This window comes from Passer montanus, unplaced genomic scaffold, assembly GCF_014805655.1.
Source record: "Passer montanus isolate IOZ18808 unplaced genomic scaffold, ASM1480565v1 scaffold22, whole genome shotgun sequence".
NCBI classification, from domain to species: domain Eukaryota; kingdom Metazoa; phylum Chordata; class Aves; order Passeriformes; family Passeridae; genus Passer; species Passer montanus.
This window is the reverse complement of record NW_024366815.1, coordinates 3844304-3872301: the sequence shown is the minus strand read 5'-3', so window position 1 is coordinate 3872301 and position 27998 is coordinate 3844304. Positions and strand designations below refer to the sequence as shown.

Below are 27998 nucleotides of genomic sequence, written 5' to 3'. Positions count from 1 at the left end.
ATAGTCACTTCTACAGGTTTACGTATTTCTTTAAATGCAGAGTTGGAATGTGAATAAAAAATTAATCCACTTATAGTGAACATAAAAAGAAGTAGGGTCTTCGGTGTATAGAAAACATGCAATGCATGGAATGGAAAGCAAGTTAGTGGCTTAAATACAATGTAAATGAGCGGCGTGAGTTGGTAAGGCAAGCCAGGGGGCAGGATACATAGTCAAGGTAGTTGGAGAAGACTCCTACTTTTCTTCGTATTCCTGATAGGGTCTGGATGTGACAAGAGGAACTGAGGAGAACAAACGGATTTAATTTACAAGGTTATTGGAAATACAAGTTTCGGAGGTCCGTTTTATGAGGGTGGCCTCGCTGCAAAGGTGCCCCCCCTGAGAAGCAGTCCCGGACGCGCCGCCATCTTCCCGCGCCGCAGCTAGGCAGAGCCCGTTCTCCCCCGGGCGCCCGTGGGCCAGCCCGGCCTCCCCCGCGAGCCGCAATGGTTCGTCCTGGGGCAGGGCGGACAGGTGGTCAGTGCGCCGTTCGCTTCCGGGTTCGGGTGCGGGCGGGCGCTCTGTGGTTGCTCCTCCCCGCCGGCGCTCTGGCCCGGCGCGGGCGGGCGCTATGCGCAGGCTCGGCCCTTGCCTCAAGATGGCGGCGGTGGCGGATAAACAGAAGCACGAGCACGGGCGGGTGAAGATCGGGCACTACATCCTGGGCGACACGCTGGGCGTCGGCACCTTCGGGAAAGTCAAGGGTGAGCGGGGCCGCGGGGCGATCGGCTGCCCGTCAGCTCCGAGCGGGGCGTGCACGGGCTGGGACTTGCGGTCCCGCTGCGGGAAGCGGCGGCTGGGGCAGGAGCAGCTTCCTCCTGTGTGCTTGCGGAAACAACCGCTGGGAGCGAAATGCTGCGGCTGCTTGGAACAACACCGGGCGCGTAACCAAAGCAGGGAGTCTGAATCCTCCAGCTTCGCATGTTGCATTTTGATGCTCAAGTACGAGCTCTCGACGCCCTTGTAAGGAAGGCAAGATTTCTCTCTCTACAGAGAAATAAGCGTAAAAAGATGGGTCTGGGGCTGTTGGACTAGTTGGTAACCCAGCTGATGTGTAGATACGGAAAAACTTAATGTTTAATCTGCTTGACCAATGCTTAGCAAAGTTTGGTTTTTTTTTTTTTTGTTTTTTTTTTTTTTTTTCCTTTTCAGCTCGCATTTAAAAAATTTTCCAGTAGGGCTATGCATGCCTTACGGCTTGTTTGAAGGCTAGTAGAAATAAGATAGAATTTAAACTTCCCCATAGTACCATTCACCTCAGATGGCAGGACTATGCATTAGTTTACACTGTTCCTGCCGCGTTGTTTGTGAGAGCTTCAAATATGGGGGCAAGCAAATCAAAAACATCCTTTCTCAAATGAGTAGAAGTAGGCTTAGGCTGTATTCTCCATAAGAGTTGTGGTGGTTTTTTTTGTTTTGTTTTTGTTTTTTTTTTGGGGGGGGGGGGGGGCTTGGTGGTTTTTTTGGGTTTTTTTTTCTTTTTTTTGTTAACTTAATAGGTGCTAAAAAACTCAGCTTTTCCCCCCCAGTGTAGATAATCTATTGTATGTGCTCTGCACAAGCTTTTTTAGCTATTGACATGTACTGAAAAAAATTAATTATGTATAGTAAATAGGATGATATTTTGCTCTAGGAAAGCAGTAAAAAATATTTGGAAAGCACAGCCCTTCAAGTCTCTTTTTCAAGAGAAGCTTATAAAGAGACAGCTGCAGCCATTTGGGATCAATGCCCCCCTGCCCCCTGCCACCCCATCTGGCAGCTGGGGTACCATTTTTTAAAAGTGGGAACTTTTATGTGGTTACTTCCTTGAGGAGAGAGAGAAAAAAAAAAACGTAATGCAGCAGACAAGCACAGGGTTCTCTTTCCTCATGGAAGGACTGCCTGCTTGAGGGGAGGGGACAAAGCTGTGTTTGTTCTGTGGTTTTTTACCCAGCACACTGCAGAAGACTAGGGTTGACATACCATCAATGTTCTAGTACTGAGAGAGTACTAGGAGAGCACTGTTGCAGTACTGCCTTTCTTGTCCCCATATGATGTACTGTGTTACTTTTGTCTTGCTTCAGCTGTGCTTAATAATGAACATTTTATCTATGATGCAATGATTTTCCTCTTGACCACACATTTTCTTCATTTAATACCAGATCTGCAGTTGTTTTCCTGTTTTCATAATTTCCTTCTCTGGTGATACGGTTTCATGAATTGACATAAGGTGAAAATCATGTGTTCACTTCTTAAAATTCAATTAGGTTATACCTTGAGCTCATGTAGGGGGTCAGGCTCAGTGAATGTTTTGTTCTAACAGTGGTGGCAGCCTGGAAAAATAGGACTGGAAAATCAGTGTTTTATTTGGTAATTGTGAAAGCTCTCGTGCTGTCACTTTCAGATGAATTCACGCTGCTGGTAGCTGTCACTGGTGTGATTCTGTCCAGTTCATCATTTTCACCTGGCTGTGCCACTCTGAATGAATTCTGAGTGACTTGGTTTACTTGCCTGTGCCTCAGATGGGCAATCGCAGAAATGGCTGTTCCTAGCTATCGTCTAGACAAAGCTAAAATGCCACTAAAGTGAAAAGCTGAGGTGGAAGAATACTGAATGTATGAGGCACATTCATGTTCAGACTTCACTAGGATTCAGTGTAAAACATCTATCCCTATTTCCATCAACTTTTTTAAGCACTGCTGATGTTTTCTGCTGAAACTAGATGCAAACTTATTTCCTGATACTTTTTTTTTTTAAAGTTACCTTTCATAAAAGGAGGAGTACTCGGGCTTCCAGTGGTCCATACTGAGAATATAAGGGCTGTTACTTAAGGCTCTAAATATACAATAATTGTTCCAGCAAAGCTAAAATGCCACTAAAGTGAAAAGCTGAGGTGGAAGAATACTGAATCTAAACCAATTGTATGAGGCACATTCATGTTCAGTTCAGTTCATGTACTCTCTAGAGTATCAACACTGTTCTGTATAGACAGCAAGTGGTCTGGCTCAAGGCAGCAATAAAACACCTGGAAATGAACAGTGCAGGTCAGTATGGTATCTAATGTTGTGCAGCAAGGTGGCTTTGCACAGCATGAACTATTGTTGTTTAGGGTTTTTTCCCATGTTAGTGAAAACATGTTTAGCTCATACTCTTAAAGAATGCTTCCCTCTGAGCTTTGGATTGGCTTTTTGGCCTGCTGCAAATTGTTTTATTAAATACAATTTAGCCTTCAGATTATTTTTTTTTCTCTAAAAACTTAATGACTGGTGTATTTCATGAGTATGTTGTATTTGGTCGACATGGCCTCAAAGTCAGTTTTTTTCCAACTGAAGAACTGTTGAGCAAGATAGAAACTCTTCTTCCTGAACTTCTACAGTTAATAATAAGTCACTGCTGCTTTGAGACTTTGTCACTGTCATGAAAATCTTGATGCTATACAAAGCCACAATGAAGTTGGAAGGTAATTAGTATTATCAGAAAAAAAAGAAATATAGGAATATACTAGGTCTGTTAATTTTTTTTGCATAGCTTGTTTTGAAGGGCTGATAGCTGGTTTGAGGATTAGGAAGATTTAATGTATGAAACTTATATCAAGTGGTAATGCAAAATAGATTTCAGGAAGGTAACACTGGCTGCTTACGTTTCTAGGTGATGTTATCATCTGTTGTGAAGCTTTCATGTCTATCCTAATGTTGAATTCAAAAGTGTCAGCAGTCTGTTACCAGTTGGTATCTGCTGTTTTACTGGTAACAGATACCTTGAACTGTATCCAGGAAAGGCTACTTGTATCTTAAAAGGCTAGATTTGTTATAATTTCAAATTGAATTGCAGCAAGCCGAACCTTTCTGAAAAATCTAGAGATTGAATTTGAAATGTCTTAAACAAGAGAATAGGCTTTTTGGGATCTCTCTGCACCGGCATCGAACCATAGTATGTTTTCATTACAATAATTTATTCAGGGCTGGTGAAATTGAAGAAGCAGAAAATCTCGTTTTCTCCCAGTCAGTGAATAAAATTAAGGCTTAAGGCTCACAGCCTTGATGGCTGTGAGAGCTAGAGTTGGTTTCAGTCAACTGCAAATGTTACTGTTTAATTATTTTGAAAGAAAATTGTTTTGAAAAGCTCTTTTATGTGCCTTGCATATTGAGCATAGATTGTAGGTAATGAATTACTTTAAAATGTTTTTTTGAGTGCTAATGGAATTCCAGTCTTTCATTTCTAACAAATCAGAAATGAAACAAAGTGGCTTAAAAATGAGATTTTATAACCCAGTGCATATCAGAACTGTCTATTTATACCTAAGCTTTAGACTTGGTCAAATATGTATGTTACTTACTGTATTAAACGCCGTCTTAAATTTATTTTGTACAGCAAAAGAAGATGGCGGATTTATGTGTTTGACCAAAAGATTTTTGCTTTTTTTCTAAGAAGTTGTTTCTTACTAACAAAAACAAATGTTACATTTTAACTTACTCACTGAAGTTGTGAGGGTGTTTTTTGTTTGTTTGTTTGGTTGGTTTTAGGTTTTTTTTCCCAAATAATCCTGATGTACATCAGTTTCCATTATGGATGGGTAAAGACTTTACAATTAGAATAGTTGCTTTTCTAGTTTCTATCATTTTTTATGATGATTCTGTACTCCTGAGGGTTTGAATGTAGGTGAAATAGTTTGTTTGGCTCCTTTAAACTGCAGTCACGTTTGAACAAAATAAAGGGAATGTGATTGCTTTGATTGTAGGTCTGGTTCAAAGCAAATAATTCTCATACATTTCTAGGCACTCACCTGCCACTGCTTTGTGGTCTGGAGAACTTGCTATGGATTCCAGCTTTGTCCTGCATTCCTCAGTGGTGCAAATATGCCTGCCCAGTACTTTGTTTATTGTGGCCATTGTTAGATAATGGCCCCTCTGAATTAGGGGATGTCTTTTCATCCTAGCCAGAGCTCTTTTGTTTTTTCATGTGCTGACCATATCTCAGTGCAGTGTTGTGATGTTTCTGGATCTTGGGTAATCCACTGCTTAGTTGCCTACAGGAATTCAGGCTGCTTAATTTTATAGGTAGCTGTCTTGTAACAAAAAGCATGCAGATGCTTATCATTATCTTCTGCCTCTCTGCTAAGAACTTCTCACTTGCACTGGTATTCAGCTCGATATAGAGGCAGAAGATAGCAGAAAGGTGTTTTGTGCTGGAATGAGATTTACAGATTGATGGGTGTTTGTTTATTCTATCCAGATCATCTGTTCAATGCAGAAAGATTTTTGTGGATCACTACTGCTTAATCACAGCTTGCCATGGATGTGTTTAAATAAAACTTGAAGCTCAAGGCTTACTTAAATTCTCAAGTGAGGGTAGTCACCCAAATGAGTGAGTATTGTGTTCAGCACAGTTCAGTTGCAAATGTCTATTCATGTGGACAAGGATGAGCCATGCATGTGTCTGGAGAATCTGGCTTATCTTCAGAAGGTAGAAGTCAGGGTAGCAAATTAATGGTATTATTAAAAGCACTGCTTGTGGCAGCCATGCAGATAGGGAAGCCTTCTAGTAAAAGAGATACCTAGCTTCTTGGTGTTCCATCTGTGTTTTGGGTTTAAGAAATATATTCTGATGGATTTTGCTGTGACTACTCCCAGTAGCACTTGCAAATTTAAGGTCTTTAAGAGAGGTAACTTACTGTGAAATAGTTTATACTTTTTAGTTCCTCTGTTTAAAGAACAGTGAAATTGTCCTCAGTTCCTTTTCCACTTCTAGGAACACATTAGGTTGCATGTTTGCATTGTTTTTCCTTGTTTCTGTTCTATTTTTTGTGCATTTCTCATTGCATTTGCCACTTATTTAAATAGAATAAAGCTCTGGTGTTAACTGCACAGAATGTGGAGCTGCCAGACTGCTCCAAGGACAGATACATTTTTATAAGTAAACTGATCAGGTACTTACACTCATAATTCTGAGCAACTGCTGAAGCAGGCTTCTTGGGGGAGTGATAGGAGTGATTGCAGATGAAGTAGAAGAGGTACAGGAAAACATGTTTGAGTGCATTGCCAAGCAAGCCAAAAGCTTGGAATGACTTACACAGTGAGTGGGAATGCTCTCTCTAATTAGCAAGGATAGCAGGCTTTGGGAATATGGTTTGCTTTTTTCTTTTTTTTTTTAACACACTATTGCAAAAATGTTATGCTGCAAGACTTCTCCTGGTTAGTTTTAAGGAATTTCTTATGTGTATGCATCTTCTAATGATAGAATTGTGGGAGAAATTGGAGTAGGGCTGAAGAAATTCCATATCATCTGGTTTTCAACCTCCCAAAAGATCATGGGGATATGTGGAATGCTAGTGTCTTTACTTGGCTACATTCAAAAAGGAGAAATAATGTCTCAACTGAGCAATTGAAAACCTTGATTAAATACTTCCTTGTTTCTTGCAGTTGGAAAACATGAGCTAACTGGGCATAAAGTTGCTGTGAAGATCCTGAATCGACAGAAGATTCGCAGCCTTGATGTTGTAGGCAAAATCCGCAGGGAGATTCAGAACCTCAAACTCTTCAGGCATCCTCATATAATTAAGCTGTAAGTTTTGCTTACTGTAGTCAAACTTATTTAGGCAGTAATCTCTTTTTGCTCTCACTGGTCTAGAATGCATTTAAAGTATTAAAGTATAATACTACAAACAGTAGTGTTACTTATTATTTTAAGTATACTTATCTTCTCAGAAAAATAACCAACTTCAAAGTGTGCAGCTGTGCCCTCTGTGATGTGTTTTTACCAAGCTGGGCTTTATTGCAGGCTGGAGAGTTTCCATTAGATCTTTGCTTAGGCGTTCTTTGGCCAGGTGTATGATAGGTAGTTTCATGACAGGTACTTATGGTAGCAGTCATCTCTGAGTTTAGTGGCTACTTCATTTTACTTTTTCTGTTTATGTTTGTTCTTTTTTTTTTCCTGCTTGGAAAATGAGTTACTAAGAACAAGAGTGTAAAGGTCATTTCTATAGCAAGTTTATTGTATCTTTTCAAAGTGTTTTTAGTGATGTGCTGGTCATTGATATAAGTTTTTTCAGTGTAGGTGATGCTCCGCAAGATTTTTCTGAATAAAGGATGTAAAGTTTGATAAATCTGATTGCTATTTCTGAAATCTTCAGTGTAGTGACTATCCTTTGTCTAAATGTGGTATTTAAAATGTGCCTGATTACATCTCTTAGTTGATCAATAGTTCATCAGTGGATTTCAGAGTAAAGCTGTGTCCCAGAGTAGGCCCTCATGTCTCGTCTATGGTAATAAATCATAAGTAATGTTGATTTTCATTGACTCTTAATTTCCTGTTAAAATAATCTGCATTTTCAGAGTGTGGGTGACTTCCGCTGTCTTAGTCATGATGTGGGCGATTGTTTTATTGGTAGAATTTTGTCTAAAGACCCCACTGCCACTGGCAGATGCCCTGTTTCTGCACTCCCTTTAATTCAGCAACAGCTGTCACACTGAAGCTAAATTACTTTGTCTAAGGTCAACTCACCCACTTCTTCAGAAGGCGAGTTTTCAGAAGGCTGTTGAGCTGACTTGTCAGCAAAATTGCTAGTGCTTTTAGTTAATCTGTGAATGGGTCCAAAGGGCATACCTTTAGCCAGAGCAGAAGAGGAAGTGTCAGTGCACCAAGTGACATACCAGGGTGAAAGAGGAATGTGTGCTTGTGGTGTTGCTAAACTGAAGACAGTTTAGCAGATTTGAGATGACAATTTCTTTCTCAGGGAATCACAGAGAAAATTTTTTCTTTTGCATGTGAAATGCTGTAAAGAGAACAAATGAAACAATTTTTAGGTAAGGATATTAGAAAAAAAACAAAATCTCTTAAATTTTGATTTTGTCCTTAAACTTGTTATTTCAAAGCTTCAAAGCTATGTTTTTAAATATAATTGAAGTAGAATGATAAAAATATTACAACCAGATATTAATATTCATCGTTATTAAAAGGTATTTTTTCCTAGTCTTGAAGTACACCTTTTCATTTATGGCAAGTTAATTTTTTTGCATGTTAATATTGAAAACAGTCTATTTTTGCAATACTAGTCCTTCTGAAGTCCCTTTTCACCGCATCAAGGTGTTGGTGAGGCAGCACAGTCTTATACAGTCTTACAGTCTTAAACAATCTTAAAGAAATCACTTTTTCCTCTGAAAGAGCAAGGGCTGATATTCCTAATAGGGATTACAAATTTTCTGCTAGTCTTTGCAATGGTGGTATCACAGTAAAAGGAGAGTAAAAAGCTTCTGAAAAATATTGTCATTCCAGTAGCTGTAGATTGACTGATAACTATTTTAAAGTATATTTTTATCTGATTATTTGTATGACTTCAGCTTTAACTAAGTGTAACAACTGCTTTACTGAGTGTGTGGACTAATAGATATCTTTTCTTATCAGGTACCAGGTCATCAGTACACCCACTGACATTTTCATGGTGATGGAATATGTTTCAGGAGGAGAACTGTTTGATTATATCTGTAAAAATGGAAGGGTAAGAAGTAGTCCAGCTCTGCAAATCGGTGACTTGCATTCTGTTATTGCATTTGTCATGTTCCTATGTCACTCTACACTGAGGGGATAGACTTTTGGGTATCTTTTTGGCTATCTTTGTCAGAATGATACAATAAAAAGTTTTCATTTCTCAAAAGAATATTATAATTTGTGTTGCACAGGATATATGATTAGAGTGGCACAGGATTCCTGTGAGCAGAATGAATATGCTATAATTTATAAGTAGTGTAGTACTTTTTAGTAGAATTTTTAAACAACCTAACTTGGGATATCTCTTCACCTAGACCCTCTGTAGATCTGGTCAAATCTTAATACATATTTTGCTGTATCCATTTAACAATCACAGTCTAGCCTTGAAAGTCACAGGGATGAACACAAGTCACTGCGTCTCAGAGGAAGCAGAGGATGCTGGAGGTGTCTGTGGCCACTGAGAAGTCCCAGGTTTCATTTGCATTTAGTACTCATAATTGATGCTAAAGACATCAAACTCTGGCTGCTGTTGCAGTTCCGTATGCCATGACAGTCATCCATGGCTCTGTGCCTGAGAACTAAAGGCTGATAAAGCAGCAGATAATCAGCCTGGCACCCAGGAATCTTGAGGCTGGTAGGGAGGGGGAGAAGAAAACTGGTTTGTTTATTTGCTTCACAGGACCTCCAGAGCCTGATAATGAGGCAGAGGGCATGAACACATGACTTGCCTGGTCACAGAATGGCTGCTTGCCTCACTAAGTGGCATTAATTAAGTTAACCACATCATCATGGGCTGGGAGCAAGGGGTGCTGGTAACACCTTGTTAAATGTGGGTGTGTTTTCTTGTATTCGGTTTCAATTTGGCTGCTATCAATTAAAATATATTTTATGACTGTGGGGTTTTTTTTTGAAAGTACAAATGGTTATATGTTAACACATTCCAGATCTTTGTGTATGATTTTGTCATAGCATTCTTCCTTTCTACTAATCTGTTAATTTACAATGGGAATAAACCAGATGAATATGTACCCAGTTGGAGTAGCTGAAAACTGTTTCTTTAGTATATTCCATTATTAGAAAGCTACCATTGTCCCCTTATTACTGTCTTCTACTGTTAGAACAGCTTGTGTGAAAGATCTGAAGTCCCTATTTACAGACTAGATATATAGGATACTTCAGTTGCTGTGACAAACTGATATGGATTATGGGTCTTTGTAGGAAAAGCCCACCTAAGTCTGCTGTTTGGGACTGATAGCTGCTGATAGCATAAATAGTATCTGAAATATATAATTTCTGTGCTGCATTTCAGCAGCTTTGGCCAGCTTAAATCTTGCACTGTGCTTAAATATCAAACTAATAATACCAGTTATACAAAGCGAAATGTTTGAGTGCTAATATTTCTAGTTGGTGAGGAGGTAACATCTGCCAAACCCAATTTCAAGTGTCATTAAGAACTTTCAGTGACTTTCTGAGTAAGTGGGTATGTTTTGTTTGAGTCTCTTTACAGCTGTGGTACAAACAAAATGACTTAAGATATGAAGCTGCTTGCTATAAGTTCTGATAATCTGCTTTATAAAGTATCAGACGATAAGTATAATTGATAAGTTTAGGTCATAGGAAAGTTTCCTCTGGCTAGTAAAAATGAAAAAGAAGTTCACTTCCACTGTCTCTTAATTATTTAAATCTTTGTCTGTTTTAGCTTGACGAGAAGGAAAGTAGGCGTCTGTTTCAGCAAATCCTTTCTGGTGTGGATTACTGTCACAGGCACATGGTAGTACATAGAGATCTGAAGCCTGAAAATGTGCTTCTTGATGCACACATGAATGCCAAAATAGCTGACTTTGGTAAGTATTGCTTTATTTTTCTATCTGATTGCATTTCCGGTGTTAGAGCCTGTTAATAACAATAGGAAATATTAAACAAAGTATGTATGCTTTAATATCGTGGTGGTGGGATACAACAGAAGAATATGAAGAAAATAGATGTAAAGCAAAATAATGTTCTTGCGTATTTGCTGGACTTGTTTTCCTCTGAAGCTTTCTTGCTTTCTCTTGAGGTATTTTCTGTGACTGGCTGAAATTGTGAACTGATTCGTTTGGTTTCACTTAAGAATATTTTATCTAAAGTGCTAAGTAGACTTAGTTTGTGACCTTTCTTCTTCAAAACTCACTCCTTTTCTGTTTCACCATCTTTAAAATTTAGATGCTTAGCTCTCTTGGAAGAAGAGTGTATGGCAGTTCATCATCTTTAAGAAACTACGGTGCTATAGAAAAAGACTAGAAAATATATATATATATAAAATATAGAAAAATAGTAGTCCTCCTGATTTTTTATGCCAGCTGTTCATGACACAGCTGCAGAGAGGCATTGAAGCTAGGTCTTGGAACCATCTGAATCGGGAAACCTTACCACATAAGCATAGTAAGGTATCCATACTGCTGTGTCATGACTATATCTATCTTGTAGATATACTGGATAATACCTGCTTATGTAAGACTCCAGTGAAAGGTGTTAGGTAATGCTGAGTGTGTGAAGTATGTTTTAAAAGTATGGTGTTCAACTGTGTAGGCCCTGGCAATCATGTTGGTTTCTCAGGTGAAGAAAATTATTTGGGTGAAATGGCTCACATAGTAAATAAATGAAGTACAGTAACTTAAGAAAATATCTTCCTGTAACTTAGCGTCAGCAAAACTGTAACTCTCATTTTTTCCATGAGTGGTGTATTAAACAACAGCTTAATAAAAGCTTTTGTATGTCAGAATATGAAAGCTAGACAAGCTCTACTCTTTCCCTGCCACATTCCCTGCTGACCCATAAAAGGGCATAATTCTTCTTGGAGACTGAGTTCTTTGGTTTACGGTAGTCTTGATCATGCAGCCTCACTGAGGAAACTAGAAGAAATTTTCTACAGCTGTTAGTCTATACTGAGTGCTGGTGAGTGCAGTTGGCCTGGTTCTAAAGCATACTTCCATTGCTCACAGAGTATCTGAAAAGCAAACTACTAAACTGCAGAGATGTAGGAACCAGGTGCATAGTGTAGGGGTGTAAACTGTAGTGAAGTCATGTTTACTCCTCAGTTCCCTTCTTCTGTCTAACCTCTGGTAGCATTTCCCACTTTGTCATTTTAGAAGCCAAAATGGGAATTTTAGTACTTTCTTGTTAATGACTAAAATCCTTTCTTGCTATACTGCTTCATCTTCCTTAGAGCAACTTTGTTCTCTGTCATGCCTGTGATTTAACTGTTCTAGTCTAGGAATGAATATGTTCTCAAATATCCCTAGGCTGCAGGCAGTAATGGATTGATGTTACTCAGATTTCTGATAAAATATATGGAGGATTTTTGGCATGCTCATTTAAAAATTCCATAATTCCAAACAATACTATTACTTAACTGGAGTAAATTTGTTAATTTTCTAATTTGATTTGCTAGTGGTTTGTTCTAGGTGATATATGCAGTGTGAAATAATTTTGCTCCCTGAATTTTTAGTAGTTACTCTTATACACTTCCAGGTCTATCAAATATGATGTCAGATGGAGAATTTTTAAGAACAAGCTGTGGTTCCCCTAACTATGCTGCACCAGAAGTAATTTCTGGAAGGTAGTTTCTTTTATATTGGATACATGTATGCATGTACTTCAGTCATGTTGCTGCTTGGTTTTAAAGGGTACACAACTAGTTCAGTTGACAAGCTTGATGCTGAGAAACTGAGGGCTATTAGTGGTATTGATAATTTTTAAAATGTTTAAAGCTTCTGTGAAATAGCTTTGAATAGTTCCTGCAAAGTAGAGGTGATGTCTAATGCCCCAAATGCATTGTGTACACTCTGCCTGAATTGCATGTACAGCTCAGATCTTGGAAGCTGAGGTGCAGAGTTACAGGCAGAGTCTGCTGTGAAGTTGAGTATCATGCTGCAGAGTAGATACTCATTTTGGAGGTAACTTCCCATTTTGTAAACCATGGTTGTGTCAAATCTGCTTTCAGCTACCTATGCTAATATCTATTGCCTCTTGTTGATTGGAGGCCAGATGTCTCTTTTACTCTGGCAGGGGCACAGAATACATTTCATGGTCTGCTATATGGACTTGTCTTAAACTTTTCAGCCACAATTTGGGGGATAACTGACTTTGCACAGATTCCTCTAAAACATTGATAACAATATATAACATGGGCTTTCATAGCAGTAGATGCATGTTTCTTTCAGTAGTGCGAAATTGCAGTATAGATTATTGTTACACATTAGAGAGGAAAAACTCTTACTTGAGCCCTGTTATATATTAGAAGGGGAAGAATACTGAAGTTCAAGGGAGGCACAGCATAGAACTGAAATGGTGTAGTGCTTGCAAAATCAATTGTCCTGAGTTCACGTGCTTTTAATTACTGTGAGACAATGGGAAAATGACAGAAAACATATTTAAATGTATTAAACACAAGTCACTAACAATTATTTTTTTCACAGGTTATATGCAGGTCCAGAAGTAGATATTTGGAGCAGTGGGGTTATTCTCTATGCTTTGTTATGCGGAACACTTCCATTTGATGATGATCATGTGCCAACCCTTTTTAAGAAGATATGTGATGGTATCTTTTATACCCCTCAGTACCTGAATCCATCTGTAATTAGTCTTTTGAAGCACATGCTGCAAGTGGATCCAATGAAAAGAGCAACAATCAGAGACATTAGGTAAAACTCTTGCTGATGTCTGATCACAAGATGCTGGAATTACAATAGCACAAATATGCAGAACAAAGAAGTTATTCATACAGCTTGTTGATGTTTTCTAGACTGAGGTGAAAAATTCAGCTTGTGATGGGTTAGTTTTAGGTCTGATAGTCCTGATCTATAGTAGACAATGAAGTATCTATTGGAGATCATAGTAAAACAAATTATTTATATTATATATGGAAATTCTGAGACACTTTAGGTTTAAGACTGCCATAGCAAAGCTGTTTACTTGCTTAATGGTTTGCAAAAATTGCAATTTATAGACTTCTCTGGGGGAAGAAAATTGTCTTGCTATTAGGAACCAGTGCTCTCTACTGTAAATGTCTCTTTAATCTGATAACTGCTGCTTTTATTCATATTTCTTTAGGCTCTGGAAAGTTATTTGTTAAGACTGTGAATGTCACATGTAAGGCAACAATTTCTAGCTTCAAAGCACTGGCATGAATTTGTATATGAATGGTAATTACTTCACCAAGTACTGATAAGTTAAAATTTGTAGGTAGAGAGGCATCATGGGCTTCAGATTCCACGAGGTAATTCTGGAGAAGTTGATTGTGTTGACAAATGTGTGCTGGATCAAATTAAAAAGAAGTATCTGAGAGAAATGCATTTTATGCAGGAGCTTAATTTTCTTTGCAAGAAACTCTTAAGGAAAGAATGTTGCTATACTAAGATAGTGAAAATGCTGCTCCTTTCAGGGTTGGAAGTTAGGAAATGAGCAACCTCAGTTGTGTTAAATAAATAGTGTGTGGAAAAGAAGTGGTGTGATACAGATGTTGAAAAATGTTGGTTACAGAACATGGATGGAATTTGAATCTGAAACAGCTCTGTCCTATTACCCATATGACATGTCATCTCTCAGTTTAAAGGACAAACTGAGTTTAATTGAATATCTTAATTCTTCTAGGGGTTGTATGTATGTGCATGCAAGGGAGAAGGCCTGGTGCCATGAACAGTAACAATATTCCTCTGGGGTCAGTCATCCCAACTATGGCTGAGCCTTTGTTGTCATATGGGAAAATATTCTTCTGCTTCCAAATTAACTGTTTTTCTGATTAAACTGTATTTTGCTCAGCACATTTGTGCTGAGGCACAGTGTTCTCAGGATCACACTGAGTAGAGCTTAGTGCCGTGTGCTGGTTTGGGCTGGAATAGAGTTGAATCTTTTCACAGTAACTGCGTTTTGAATTTGTACTGAAAATAGTCTTGGTAACAGGTGGATGTTGTAGTTACTGATGAGCAGGGCTTGAACAGAGCCAAAGTTTTTTCTGCTTCTTACACAGTCCCATCAGAGCAGGCTGGGGATGCACAAGAATTGTAAGGGGATACTGCTGGAGCAGCTGACCCCAACTGAGCACAGGCATATTCCATACATATGGGGTCATACTCTGCAGCAAAAATTAGAGGAAGGATGATGGGGCTGGTCTGCTGGTCATCAGACATTATGTGATGAGCAGGTTTTTTTTGTCTGCATTACTTGTCTTTCTTGGGTTTCCTTGCCACCTCTCTTGTGGCTTTTTTTGATTTTTTTTTTTTGCTTAGAATTTTTTAAATAAAATTCTAATTATCGAATTGTTTCTATCTCAACTCTCAAGTTTTTTACACTTCTACTTTTCTGATTCTGCCCCTTGTCTCACTGGAGAGGACCAAGCAAGTGGCTGTGTGGTGCTTAGTTGCTGGCAGGGGCTAAACCATAGCAATCCTGTTTGATTCTCAGTGTGGGGCTTGAAGGTGTTGAGATGAAGACAGATTTGAACAGAGCATATTAGATAAAATAATTATACATTCTCTCTGTATAATAGTTGTTCTTCAGAATATTGATTTTTCTGTCCTGAATATTGATTCATCTGATCTCTTCCATGTTCCATTTTTTGCTGTACTTGTTGGAGATTTGGGGTTTTTTTTGCAATTTGCTGGGCTATGTAGTGCTTATTGACTTTTTTGGGGGGGCAGGGGCATTGGGATTTTTTTGTTTGGTTTGTTTTTGTTTTGTATTTTTTTTTTGGTTTTGGGTTTTTTTGTTTTGTTTTGGGGTTTTTTGTTTTGTTTTGGTTTTTTTGGTGTTTTTTTGAGGGTTTTTTGCGTTTTTTTTTTTTTTTTTTTGTTTTGGGTTTTTTTGTTTGTTTGGTTTTTTTTTTGGTGTTTTTTTGAGAGTTTTTTGCGGTTTTTTTTTTGTATTAGAACATTGGCCTTGAGCTTAATCTGGTATTTGGGCTCTGTACTGAAGCTGTGACTGTCCTTTGAATACCATCTCAGGGAGACAATTAACAATTATATATCTTTGTCCAAGATGTCTTTTCCATGGAGCAAATACAGAATGGCACCTTTGCTACATTCTTCTGTGATGTTTTCTCCCTCATTGCCATAACTTCAGTATCTTGAAAATCCTTGGGCTGGATTTCTACTGGTATTTCTTAGGAGCATGGTTTAGACTTTGGAAAATTGACAAGATATTTTGGAACATCTCCTAGGCCTCATAGCAGTGTGCTTATGGGTGGTAAGGCACATGGGAGAGAATGTGCAGGTAGGACAAGATAGAAATGGCATTTGATCATGAAGTAATAGAATGTTTGAAAGAAAGATGCTTTTGCAAGGGGCCCTGGCTTATAAACACCATGCTGGGACATGGCCTGTTCCTATTGAACACTGCTCAATACTAATCAAGGAGCAGAGGGGATTTCTGGGTCTAAAAACATTAACAGACACTTCAGCCAAGAGAGAAACCCAGCTTTCAACTATATCACTTGCTCCTATAACTAAAAATAAACAACCAAAGAAAAAGTAATCTCGTTTGGTCAGGAATGAAGAAGCTTCTAGGAGGGAACAGGAGAGGGAATCAGCAGGATCAGCTCTTTCTGCAGCAAAACAGTCACAAGAACAGGAGGAGGAAGGTACTGAAATTTTAAATGAGAAAGTAACCGCCTGATTCCTATCCCTAAGCAATTTGTGAGATAACAAAAAACATTTTTTTCAGTTTCCTGCAAAATGTCTAGTAAAATCTTGTGCAGGCAGTTATTACTTTATGTACTGTTTTATTGTCTGTGCTACAAGGGGTCTTGGACTGGCAACCATTATTCTTTCTTCCAGCACAGACTAAAATTCACTTTATATTTTAAAGGAATTCCTGTTATAAATGTTTTCTTTACTAACATATACTCAGAATTTTTTATTTTTAAATCTAGGGAACATGAATGGTTTAAGCAGGATCTTCCAAAATACTTGTTTCCTGAAGATCCATCATATAGCTCTACCATGATTGATGATGAAGCCTTAAAAGAAGTGTGTGAGAAGTTTGAATGCACAGAAGAGGAAGTGCTAAGTTGTCTGTACAGCCGAAATCATCAGGACCCTCTAGCTGTTGCTTATCACCTCATTATAGATAACAGAAGAATAATGAATGAGGCCAAAGACTTCTACCTGGCCACAAGTCCACCAGATTCTTTTCTGGATGATCACCACCTGTCTCGCCCTCACCCTGAACGAGTGCCATTTTTAGTAGCTGAAGCACCACGTCCTCGCCACACCCTTGATGAGCTGAATCCACAGAAGTCAAAACACCAAGGTGTAAGACGGGCTAAATGGCACTTGGGAATACGGAGTCAGAGTCGACCAAATGATATCATGGCTGAAGTTTGTCGAGCAATTAAACAACTGGATTATGAATGGAAGGTAACAAAATAGAGGACCTTTACAGCAAACAGCAATGCACTTTGGTTTGAGTGGTGTAGTTACATAACCCAGACATCTGAAACTCTTTTTATATTCTGGCATTAATCTCATGTGCCTGTGCTGTGTTTGCTGTGCCAGAAGGGTTTTGGGGAGAGAATATACGTGCTGGCAGGAAAAAAAAAAATTTCTCTTGGGGCTGCAGGAATATATTTCTCTTGACTAAAAAAACCCCAATAACCCTCAAATCCAACAGCTAATGAAGTCTGAAATCACTTGATAAATACTAGTGAGTTGAGAGGATGAAAACAATATGCAGTGATTTTCAAGCAGTTCTGATTAACTGAATCAAATGTCTTTCATACTAGGTTGTAAATCCATATTATCTGCGTGTTCGGAGAAAGAATCCAGTAACAAGTGCATATTCCAAAATGAGTCTCCAGTTGTATCAGGTGGACAGCAGAACATACTTACTGGACTTCCGTAGTATTGATGGTATGTGAAGAATTATTTAAGTTAATTGAGTTGTCGGGGAAATCATTCTACTTGCAAACATGTATTTATTTACTTATTTACAAGTGAAATAAGTGTTGCCCTTTTTTTATTTTAAACCAATCTAACCTGTATTAGTGTTTACTTATTCCTTCCTGGATTAGTGTCCCTGTGACATGTGCTTAGCTGCTGCATCCCATTTGCTTTTTTGCTATATCAGCTCCTGGGGAGCTCCATTTTTTGTCTGCATCAGAACTAATACCAGTAGTGCAAAAGAGGACTGGATTGTTGGAGGTGAGATTGGGACCAACTTAAGCTGCCTTTGGAGCCTCACCCCAAATTTAAACATTAATTTAGATCTGAAGTAAGCATGTGAACAGTGTTTTCTAGTGAAGATAAACATGACATCTAGGCATTTAAATTTGACTTGGACTGTGCCTCACTGTACTGGGTCTGACTGAGATGGAATTAATTTTCTTCCTAGCAGCCTACATGGTGCTGTTTTGGATCTGTGACAAAAACAGTATTGATAACTGTTTAACTGATAAACACTCACTTCTGCTGAGTGTTGCTTGGCAGCACTGGCATAGTATCCAGCCTTTCTTTTTCCATACTGCTGTGTTGGAAGGGGAGCAACAGCTCTGCAGAGCTGAGCAATATTGAAGAGATGGATGTTCAATGCTGTATTATGTTATGCCTCGAAAAGAAAGGGCTTTTGGGGAAGGTAACCTTGAGACTGGGCATCAGTCTGCTTTGGAGATAGTGAGTGGTTGCCTTTGAATCACCTACCCCCCCACCCCAAGACCATGCTTAAAATTCTTTATTTGCCCTTCCAATATTCTTCCCTTTGCGCTGAGATACCAGCTGCGAGGCAAAGTTAACCATTCTACTAGTAGCTAAAATTTGAGGTAGGAGTTTTATGCTTGCAGGAACTAAAATCTTGAAAGTATATAGTTTAATGTGTACAAAAATATATTTTATGGAGTGACAGTAACACAGTATACAAAGCCTGGTTAGGTGAAGTGAGCATAGGAGCTCACAGAGACTGAACACTTGTTTATGGGCATAGTAGGCTGAAAGAAAATGACCTACAGCTACTGATATAGATGACATACCTAGGAAAACATTGCATGCAAAAAAGGAATTTTTTTTGGCTGCTTAGAGCCATGCAGCTGTGGCAGGGCAGCCTGCTACAATCCTGGTTTCCACTTTTGAGGAAATACGACCCAAAGGCACAGATTTGTTGTATCTCTTCCAGTAGTTAAACTGATTTGACATTCCTTCTCTCTGCCATGGTTAATGGTTCTTTGTTCCTCTTAACAATTTGTAAATTTAAGTAACTTTGTGCGAACAAGAGATACTGCCTTTTCACTGATTTCTCCTGAAAGAATTTTTCAGGAGCCAGCTTAGAGCCAAGTTAATGTTCAGTATTTAAAATAAGAATAGAGATATTATTAATATGAAACTATTTTCTCTTCATACTGAAGGTAAAGACAAGTTGCTGCAGCCTGAATATACATGGTATGGTAAAAAAACTTTCAAAAGAGAATAAATGATAAATAAATGAAAGTATAATGTTGTAATGAATTATCATAAAATACAAATAATCACAATATATAAATACCCAAAAGAGAGTAAAAATAGTATAAAAATGAAGTAGATTGTAGAAAAAACATCTGAAAACTGCTATTGAACTTAATCTTATGATGCTGACCTGTTTTTGTTTTGAGTAACCTAAATTGAACAATTGGCTGATGAAAATCAGTTCATGAAAAATACAATTAATATTAGTCTGAACTCAATGTAAACAGTCTTGAAGTATAGTTCAGAGCACAGAAAGAATTAGCGTAAGAACATTGGCTGTTGTGCTACTATGTATACAAGCTTTTATTTTGTATCAAATGCTGCTTGCAAAAGCTGTTCATTTATCAATCAAGATTTTAAAAACCAAGATTTTGAAGTGTGAGAAGGGGAAGATATTTGCTCTTCCCAGAAATGATTTGATACTGGTACCAAATTTTCCTCTTCTCTTCCCTTGTTCCAGATGAAATTGCTGAAGCGAAGTCTGGGACTGCTACTCCACAGAGATCAGGTTCTGTGAGCAACTATAAATCTTGCCAAAAAGATTCAGATGCTGATGCTCAAGGGAAATCTGCAGATACATCCCTTACCTCATCAGTGAACTCTTCGCTTGACTCTTCCACAGCTGACGTAACTCCAAGACCAGGGAGTCATACCATTGAGTTTTTTGAGATGTGTGCAAATCTTATTAAAATACTTGCACAGTAATTTTGAAGATGGGCTTATTTCTTTTAGAGCAATAAGCATGCCTAAATCATAGTCAGATGCTTCCAATTATAATCAAGTGAAATTAACTAAGGCGCTGAAAAAGCTAGCCACAGAATGCAATTTGCATGGGGATAAAATTATTATAGGCAGTTATTATGTATTATTTTGAAGCTGGAGTGAATTCTGGTTGCCTGCTGTCCAATAGCATGACAGGTACAGGAAATAACATGCCCTTTGGGTAGTGTTTGTAACATTTTACCTTGAGTGCAAAATAGGCTGCCTATAACATTTAAGCTAGATGGACCTCCTTGTTTTTTATCTAGTTACACATGTATCTGATGCACTGTAAGTTAACATACACGTACTAGTTCTGTGATCTCAGTATGATTTGGTCACCCTCTGCAGTTGTGACTCACACCTATCAGCATCTCCTAACAGATGTTAATGTGTTAAAACTGCTATGTTTCTTCCCCCTTATATGATAAAAAATAATAAAGAATGCTGTGATGTGTTACAATGTACTACTTTTAACAATAAGTGTTATTAAAGGTATGCAAAGCTGGCCAGTTGGAAATGTGTAGCTGCTCTGTAATGAATTGAGAGTCAACATTCTGTGGACAGTGAGTAGAATGACTGAGTCCATAACAGTGATAGGAGACTTAATGCTGAGAAGATGTGGCATCCCATGGGCTAAACCAAAATGTTGCTTTGTGGAGAAACTGTGAGGAAGCTCCTCCTTGTCTGTACATGTTATCTTAGTGTGGTGGCAGCACAGCAGCTCCGCACTGCTATTGCAGACCGAGAATGCTTTTCCGTAGAAACATGTCCCTGTAGTTAAGAGCAGAGCCTGAGGGCTGTTTCATACTATTCCAGAATCTGAAATTTACAGGTTTTTGACATATATGTTCACACTTTGATACAGCTGGTTATCACGATAACTTATACTATATAGTATTCAGTATGAAGTGAAAACCACATACACAGGTTTCTAATTTTTCCCAGGCAACCTCTATAGGAAACTTAATTATTTAATGTGATTGAATTAAATAGTGTAACTTTTCAGTTGAGCATTGAAAACTGATCATGACAACTTGAGTGCTAGAGTTTTTAACTGTAGATTGCAATTACCCATAATAAAAGTCCTGCATTTATGGTTTTTGTAGCATTTCAGGAAAAAACCTGAACTTTGTATGTTAAAATCACAGGTAGTACTTGCATGAAAACCTTTAGTCTCTTTGAATTGGATATAATTAGCCATGATTCCGTTTTCATCTGGCACTTAGCAGATATCAACAGTCATAAAGTACTTAGTTTTGCATTCAAGTCTTCATGCTTGCTTAAAAATAATATTCATGACCTACATAGTTTCAAAGGCTGTTCCCCCAGGAAGAGACTGGTACTCCAGGCATTACTATGAGCAGTGAAACCTGGACTCTTCACGTGGATGAAAATTTTTGCCAATGGCTGAGATTTTATCCATGGGAAACTGCTAGGTACAGATATAGGAACAATTTAAATCCTGGCCAGCTGGCTGCAGCTTAGAAATTCACATGCACAGAATCTGAAGAAACATAAGGCTGTTTTGAAGCCCCTGAACTGCTGTAACTGTGTTTTGAACTGGGTGATTGTGAGGTCTGTCTCATAGGTGGGTACAAGTTTACAACTTCATTTTTTTTTATCCTCATATGTCACAGATGGTCCCTGTAGTGATGTTAGCTGTATCACTGTACCTTAAAGTGGAAGATTTTCCAAAGTGGAAGTTAGTATCAGAAGTTGAAACCCAAAACTTTAAGATGCCAATGTGAGGGACCAATTGCAAATCCTACAAAGATGTTCTGTCTTTAGTTTTGTACAAATTGGTACCAATGTACTGAATAAATCAATGTGTTCATTTTTGTTACCCTTTATTTTGGAATTAAATATTGCACTTGTATAAATACTACAAACGCACAGGTTTTTAAATTGTAGCAATTCCTCATCTGGAATTGGTTTGGGATCACTTGCATATATTGAACTATTTATAAATGCTGTCTTCTCCTTGTAATGTTGACAACACATGCAAGGTTTAAAGATGCAAAGTAGTTCTTTATTTTATATACTTTTTCAGCCCTTTAAGACACAACCCTGCTTTGTCCTTGGTTTTGGTATCAGGAGGTTAAAGCAAGTTTCTGAAAGAAATGTACAATATATGTAGTTGTAAATAAAAGTGCATTTTTATGGTAGATCAATTTTGATGGCCAAAGGTTTTATGATTGAACTGAGATTTTTATAGGGAGGGGGAGGGGTAGAAAGGGGCACTAAAAACCAAGTTGAACCCAGTTGCCTGTTGTGTGACTTTCGAATGCTTTGTAGATCTTGCTGTTGAAATTGCTTTCTTCACATGTTCCTACTGATCTTGCAGACCTTTAGGATTGCACTTGAAGCTGGCAATAGGCTGTGAAATGAAATTTCACTGAGAGAGCTGCCAGAGTTGTAAGGCAGCTTATGCAGATACACTAACTGGTAAAGCGTGTTACTCTGTATTCCCCACTTACTCCTGTTGGAGTATGATGAGTTTCCTTGTCTTTGTGTTGTAATTTTTTTCAGAATCTGGGCTGTCCGTGTGCAAGATAAATCACTAGGTAATGGATAAAAATTCATTTTGGTGGTGCAATATGAAGAAAAAAAGTTCTTTCATGTTAGTCTTGATACAACTGTTTAATACCAACTTCAAGCTAAATTTTATTTTACCAGTTGATTACCAGTGTAAGACACAAAGTCCTGTTCTTTAACAAAGATGTGCCTACTTCCTGTTAATTTCTTTTGACAAAGCTGAATGGCAAAAATGCTTGTTTCTACCTGTATAACTTTTTAAACTTTAAAAACTAAGTAAACATGAAATACTGAACCATCTTGTTTGAAACTGTGTGCTTGCTGTTTTCTAGTGCTATATATAAGTGGACAAGAACTGTTACTCTCATTTCAAAAACAACAGCTGTTATAATTACAGAAAAAGCAGCAACGTGACAAAAATGACAGCTGGACAGGCTGGTGCACCAGCTGTGCTCGCCAGATCCGACTGACCCTTTCCCTCTCGATCTTGTAAACTCTTGCTGCAGAAAAAGAATTTGTGACGGAACAAACCCTGACCACGTCTTTTAAGCCCCTGTGGTGATGTGCCTCCTCTCGCATCTTCACTCAGCCTTTCCCTCACACCACGGATGGGGCTTTGCAGGGACCAGTTTTAAACACTGCCGCCTTGCAGTTTTAAACCCTGTCTTCTCTTTTTGTTGAGTTTTTTTGTTTGGTTTGTGTGTTCACTTGGATTTTTTGTGGGGGGGGGAGGGGTTAAGTTTGTTTGTTTGGTTTGAGTTTTTTTGTTGTTTTGTGTTGGCCTTTTAAAATGCTTTCGGGGTTTCTTGGGGGGTGGTGGTTTTTCTTTTGGTTTTGGGGGGTTTTTTTGTCTTTTTTTTTTTGGTTGGTTGGGTTGGGTTGGTTTTTTTTGTTGGGTTTTTGTTTTTTTTTTTGGGGGGTGGGGGTTTGTTTTGTTTTGTTTTAGTTGTGGTGGTGGTTTTTTTCAGTGTAGAGGAAAAAGCCGTGCTTGTGAGCCTGGGTCACTTCTCTTTAGGGGACTTCCCGGCCGGAGCCGCCTCTCCGTGGTGGGTGCCGCTGTCCCAGGGCGCAGTCGGTACACGGTGGGGACATTCCTCCGTCCCGTACCTTTCCCCGTGTGACAATCGAGCACCACGAGCGGTGGCACTCCCAGTATTGGCTGTTTTGTCCCCGCCGGCCCCGCTCTCCACCGCTGTCTCATACGAGCAGGGCCGGGGCCGCCAGGCCCCTCACGGCTTTCAGGCGGCCCCGCCGCCCCGCGCCCGGGCGAACTACGGCTCCCGGCTATCCCTGCCGCCGCCGGGGCCACGGGCACTGCCGCTGCCCTTGCTCCTTCCTGCTCCTGCCCGGTTCCTGCCGTGCCGCCCCGCCTTTCCGCTTCCTGCCGCGGCGCTTCCAGCCGGGAGAGGCGGCCGGCGGCAGCGCCAGGTAGCGCCGTGGGCGTCGGGGCTGTGCGTGCCTGAGGGACAGCGCCGGTGCAGCCGATCGCATAAAGTCTGTGTGGGGGAGTGCCGCTCTGTGCTACTGCTTTGGCTTCGTGATGAGCGAGGGGTGATTTTCCTGCTGTGTCCTCAAAAGCAAAATTACCTAACTATTTAAAATGCCTTCTTCCTAGTTCTCCAGATGGCTTCTTTTGGGTGGAAGAGGAAGATTGGCGAGAAGGTCTCAAAAGCTACTTCTCAGCAGTTCGAAGCAGAAGCTGCGGATGACGAGGATCTGGGTGATGATGATGATGCTAACTGGGTGCTCGCAGCTAAGAGAAGAAAGGAAGTTCTCTTAGAGGATTGTGTAAGGAAAAGTAAGGCGCTCAAGGACGAAGGTGCAAATTTGGCTGAAAATAGGAGGTACTAATGTTGTCTTGCTCTTTTTTCATTGACTGAAAACTGCTGCATGGTATTTTAATCTCTTCTCTAAACACTAGTAATTTGCTAGTATCTGCATTGATAGTTTTCATAATTTGAAGAGTAATAATTTCTTTCATTACGCCTTTATTGTCAGGTACTAAATAAGTTTTCATCTTTGGTGGTGGTGTCAGGGAAACAAAGTGTGTATTCCACCTTATTTTTGCATGTTCTCACAACAACAAAGGTTGCCACGTGGGGTGTAGTGATCATGAAATTAGAGTTCTCAATATTTGGTGAAATCAGGAGGAACATCAATAAGACTATTACATTGGACTTCCAGAGGGCAGACTTTGGCCTATTTAGGAGACTTATTTAGAGAGTTCCTTAGGAAGAACAGCCCTTAAAAACAAAGGAGTCCGTCCGCAAAAGAAAACAAAGGAGAGGTGGGCGTGCTTTAAAACAGAGATCTGGAGGGCTCAGGAAAAGGCTGTCCCTGTGTGCTCAACGATGAGTCAAGGAGGCAAACATCCAGACTGAATAGGAATTTAGGAATAGAAAGACAATTTATCATCTTTGGAAGGAGGTTCTGGTCTCTCTCTCAGGAAGTATTTAGGAGGGTTACTAGTGCATGTAGAAAAAAAACAAACTAGGGAGGCCAAAGCTCAGTTTGAACTTAATTTGGCAACTTTGGTGAAGGATAATAAAAAAAAGTTTTTACAAATGCATTAATGGCAAAAAGGAAGGGTAAGACCATCCTTTGTTCTCTGCTGGATATGGGAGGGAACTTTGTAACTGCAGGTGAGGAGAAGGCAGAGGTTCTTAACGCCTCCTTGCCTCATCCTCTAGTGGGAAGATGGCTTGTCTTCAGCACAGCTGTCCTGGGTTGGTATATGGTCTCAGGGACCAGAATGGTTATGCAGGAGGAGGCAGTCAGAGAACTGCTGAGCTGCTTGGATGTTCATAAATTCATGGGACCAGATGGGATCCATCCCAGGGTGATGAGGGAGCTGGCAGATGAGCTTGCCAAGCTGCTCTCCATCATTTACCAGCAGTCCTGGCTCACGGGTGAGATTCCAGAGGACTGGAAGCTGCCCAATGTGATGCCCATTCACAAAAAGGATTGGAAGGAGGATCCTGGTAATTATAGACCAGTCAGCCTGACCTCAGTACCTGGTAAGGTGATGGAACAGTTTGTATGGAGTGTCATCATACAGCACCTACAGGATGGCCAGGGTATCAGACCCAGCCAGCATGGGTTTAGGAGGAGTAGGTTGTGTTTGACCAGCCTGGTCTCCTTTTATGACCAGGTGATGACCTGCCTGGTGGATGCAGGAAAGGCTGTGTACATTGTGTATTTGGACTTCAGCAAGGCCTTTGACACTGTCTCCCACAGCACACTCCTGGAAAAGCTGGCAGCCCATGGCTTGGACAGGAGCACTCTGTGCTGGGTTCAGAGCTGGTTGGATGGCCGGGGCCAGAGAGTGCTGGTGAATGGAGCTGCATCCAGCTGGCCTGGAGAAAAGGACACTCAGGGGTGACCTTATCACTCTCTACAGCTCCCTGAAAGGTGGCTGTAGCCAGGTGGGGCTTGGACTCTTTCTCCAGGCAGCAACTGACAGAACAAGAGGACACAGTCTCAAGCTGTGCCGAGGGAAATAAATGTACGTTGGATATTAGGAAAAAGGTTTTTTTATTAAAAGAGTGGTAAAGTACTGGAGAGGTCTGCCTGGGGAGGTGGTGGAGTCACTACCCCTTGATGTGTTTAAGAAAAGACTGGATGTGGCACTCGGTGCCATGGTTTAGTTGAGGTGTTAGGGCATGGGTTGGACTCTTGATCTTGAAGGTCTCTTCCAACCTAGTGATTCTGTGATTACAGAAGTTGAGAGATGAAAAACTGACTGGATATGAAAGGGTAAATAGGATGCAGGGTGATAAGCCATACCATAAGTAATACTTTAGCCACTCTTGAAAATGTGTCTTTTTTCCCTTACTGAGAGTGAGCCTGTTTGCCTGTGCACAGTGCCCAGGCAAATGCTGCTGAGCATCTAATGCACTGTTAATTGCCTAGTGCTTTGTTAAGTCAGGTACAGGGAGCTGCTGTGAGTGCCCTCTGAGTATTGGGAGTTTGCCAGTTCTGGAAGCATGTTGCAGGTGTGCTTCCACTGTCTTGTGCTTCAAACAGGAAGTCCTTTTGGAGTCAAGGTGTGTTAGAAGAGGGAGAGGTGGACTATAAGTTGTATATTAACTACATAATTTGGCCAGATCTTCACTGGAGGGGGAAGAAACAGTTTAAAGGGACAGGGTAGTCCCTTTAAAATCTTTAGAATTCTTTGACAAAGCAATTTTTTATCATTTTTTTAACTTTTAAGAGCGTCTTTATTGTCCCAGATCAGAGGTATTATTTTCCTGGTAGAAATATCACCAAGATGTCAGTAGGTGCTCCTGTCTCTTAAGCTTTTTGTCTTAAGAAGTATCATGCTAAAAAAGGGTTCCCTGGGCAATGTGGAAGAGAGAACAACTTGGAAGTTTAATGCAGGCAAGTTTATATATCATAATAAACATACTGTGAGTATGGTTGGGTCTGATTTAAAAAAAAAGTAATCAATAAATACAAAATCTCTCGGAGAACAGGCTTATTTTCAAATATTTAAATACAGTTTCCTCTTTGAACTGGTCACTCAAATAGTGACAGTGTTCAGTGAGTGACTGTTGTGTTCCTGAGGCTTGTAATTACTGAATAAAATTTTGAAGCCTTTTAAAGTTGAGTTTAAATTAAAACCAAGTTCAACTTCATAAGTTTTAAGCATCCTGCCATTGTATTAATCAATAGATTTAATGCAGTAGTTGCATAAATGAATTACATTAATGCGTAAATGAGTTACATTAATATTAATAATTAAAAACACAGAGTGTACAAATTAGTCAATTAACATCTCTGTTTTTAACACCAGAAATAAATCATAGATTGATCTACAGAAAGGTAAATCCATTCTGTTCTTTTAGGAATACAGAGATTGCTGAATATTTTTATCTAATCTTGTATCTTTAATACATCTATATACTGTACTATATTAAACAGATTGATTTTTTTAAAATTTATTTCTGTCTTCAGTTATATATATGCCTTCCTTGTATTTTGCTTTGGATGTTGTATATCTTTTCTCTATGCTCTTTTTTGATTTTTGGTGTATTTTTTAAAGTGTGGTAAGTCTCTTGACAGAGAGTGGCAGATATTCTGTTGTAGTTGTGGTTTAGGGCAGGGACATACTGAACAGCAGATAATTTTTGATGCTTTTAATATCTTCACTTGGTCTTAGAAACTGAGTTCTCGATTGCCTGTCAGTTAGAAAAAACAATGCAAAAACTTCACTCATCCATAAGTAGCAATGTAAGCATTTTTTGTGAATTTAGGGAGAACTGTCTCTCATTGGAAGTGCTTATGAGAACTACTGAGAAACTCTGAATGGCTTACAACAGGGGTGCTGAACGAGGCTCAACAGAAGTTCCCACTTGAACTTGCAGTTTCTATCAGTTACTCCAGCACACTCTACAGTTCTGGCAGTGGTGGTGGTATGGTGCTGTTGGGGTACAGAACTTTCAGACAGATTTTCTCTTAAAAAAAATATTCACATAGGTTTTGCTCTTTCTGACAGAAAGTGGTTGCTGTGATTGTGTTCCGGCCTAGACCACATAGGTCTGTGTCTTGAAATACACATTTGGACAGCATAAGCAGACTCATGTAAATAATTGTATATTAAGGTGGATGTGTCCTGAAATATCTAAGTGTGGTAACAGTTTGTCTGAGTTGGATTGTGTAGCATTCTAGAAGAAAAGCAAAGACCTAGCACTAGCAAGTAACAAAGGTTGGTTCTTGGTTGGTGTTACTTGT

At 39.4% G+C, this 27998-nt stretch overlaps 2 protein-coding genes across 4 annotated transcripts in view; both read left to right on the top strand.

The window, feature by feature from the left end:
• Positions 1 to 558: 558 nt before the first annotated feature.
• PRKAA1 (protein kinase AMP-activated catalytic subunit alpha 1) lies at positions 559 to 22560 on the top strand. The gene is made up of 9 exons (XM_039709764.1): positions 559 to 743; positions 6438 to 6579; positions 8419 to 8512; positions 10202 to 10346; positions 12013 to 12100; positions 12960 to 13184; positions 16409 to 16895; positions 17261 to 17387; positions 19429 to 22560. Exons 1-9 carry the CDS (start codon positions 611 to 613, stop codon positions 19671 to 19673), a joined length of 1686 nt encoding a protein of 561 aa, XP_039565698.1. The 5' UTR covers positions 559 to 610; the 3' UTR covers positions 19674 to 22560.
• Positions 22561 to 23219: 659 nt separating this feature from the next.
• The window catches only part of TTC33 (tetratricopeptide repeat domain 33), a 44542-nt gene continuing 39763 nt past the window's right edge, over positions 23220 to 27998 (top strand). The window contains exons 1-2 of one of the 3 annotated variants that reach the window (XM_039709781.1): positions 23220 to 23311; positions 23881 to 24109. In XM_039709781.1, coding sequence (XP_039565715.1) covers positions 23889 to 24109 — 221 coding nt within the window. In that variant the 5' untranslated portion in view covers positions 23220 to 23311; positions 23881 to 23888. Of the gene's footprint in view, positions 23312 to 23593; positions 23760 to 23880; positions 24110 to 27998 lie in introns of those variants that run through there. The other 2 variants (XM_039709779.1, XM_039709780.1) reach the window with 2 other exon arrangements.

What these genes read in the sequence shown, in the direction of transcription:
- PRKAA1 (XM_039709764.1), top strand. Translation starts at nt 611, where the DNA reads ATGCGCAGGCTCGGCCCTTGCCTCAAGATGGCGGCGGTGGCGGATAAA. An exon ending in GCAACAATCAGAGACATTAG is followed by an intron (nt 13,185 to 16,408) that starts GTAAAACTCTTG and finishes TTTTAAATCTAG; the next exon opens with GGAACATGAATGGTTTAAGC. An exon ending in GGACTTCCGTAGTATTGATG is followed by an intron (nt 17,388 to 19,428) that starts GTATGTGAAGAA and finishes CCCTTGTTCCAG; the next exon opens with ATGAAATTGCTGAAGCGAAG.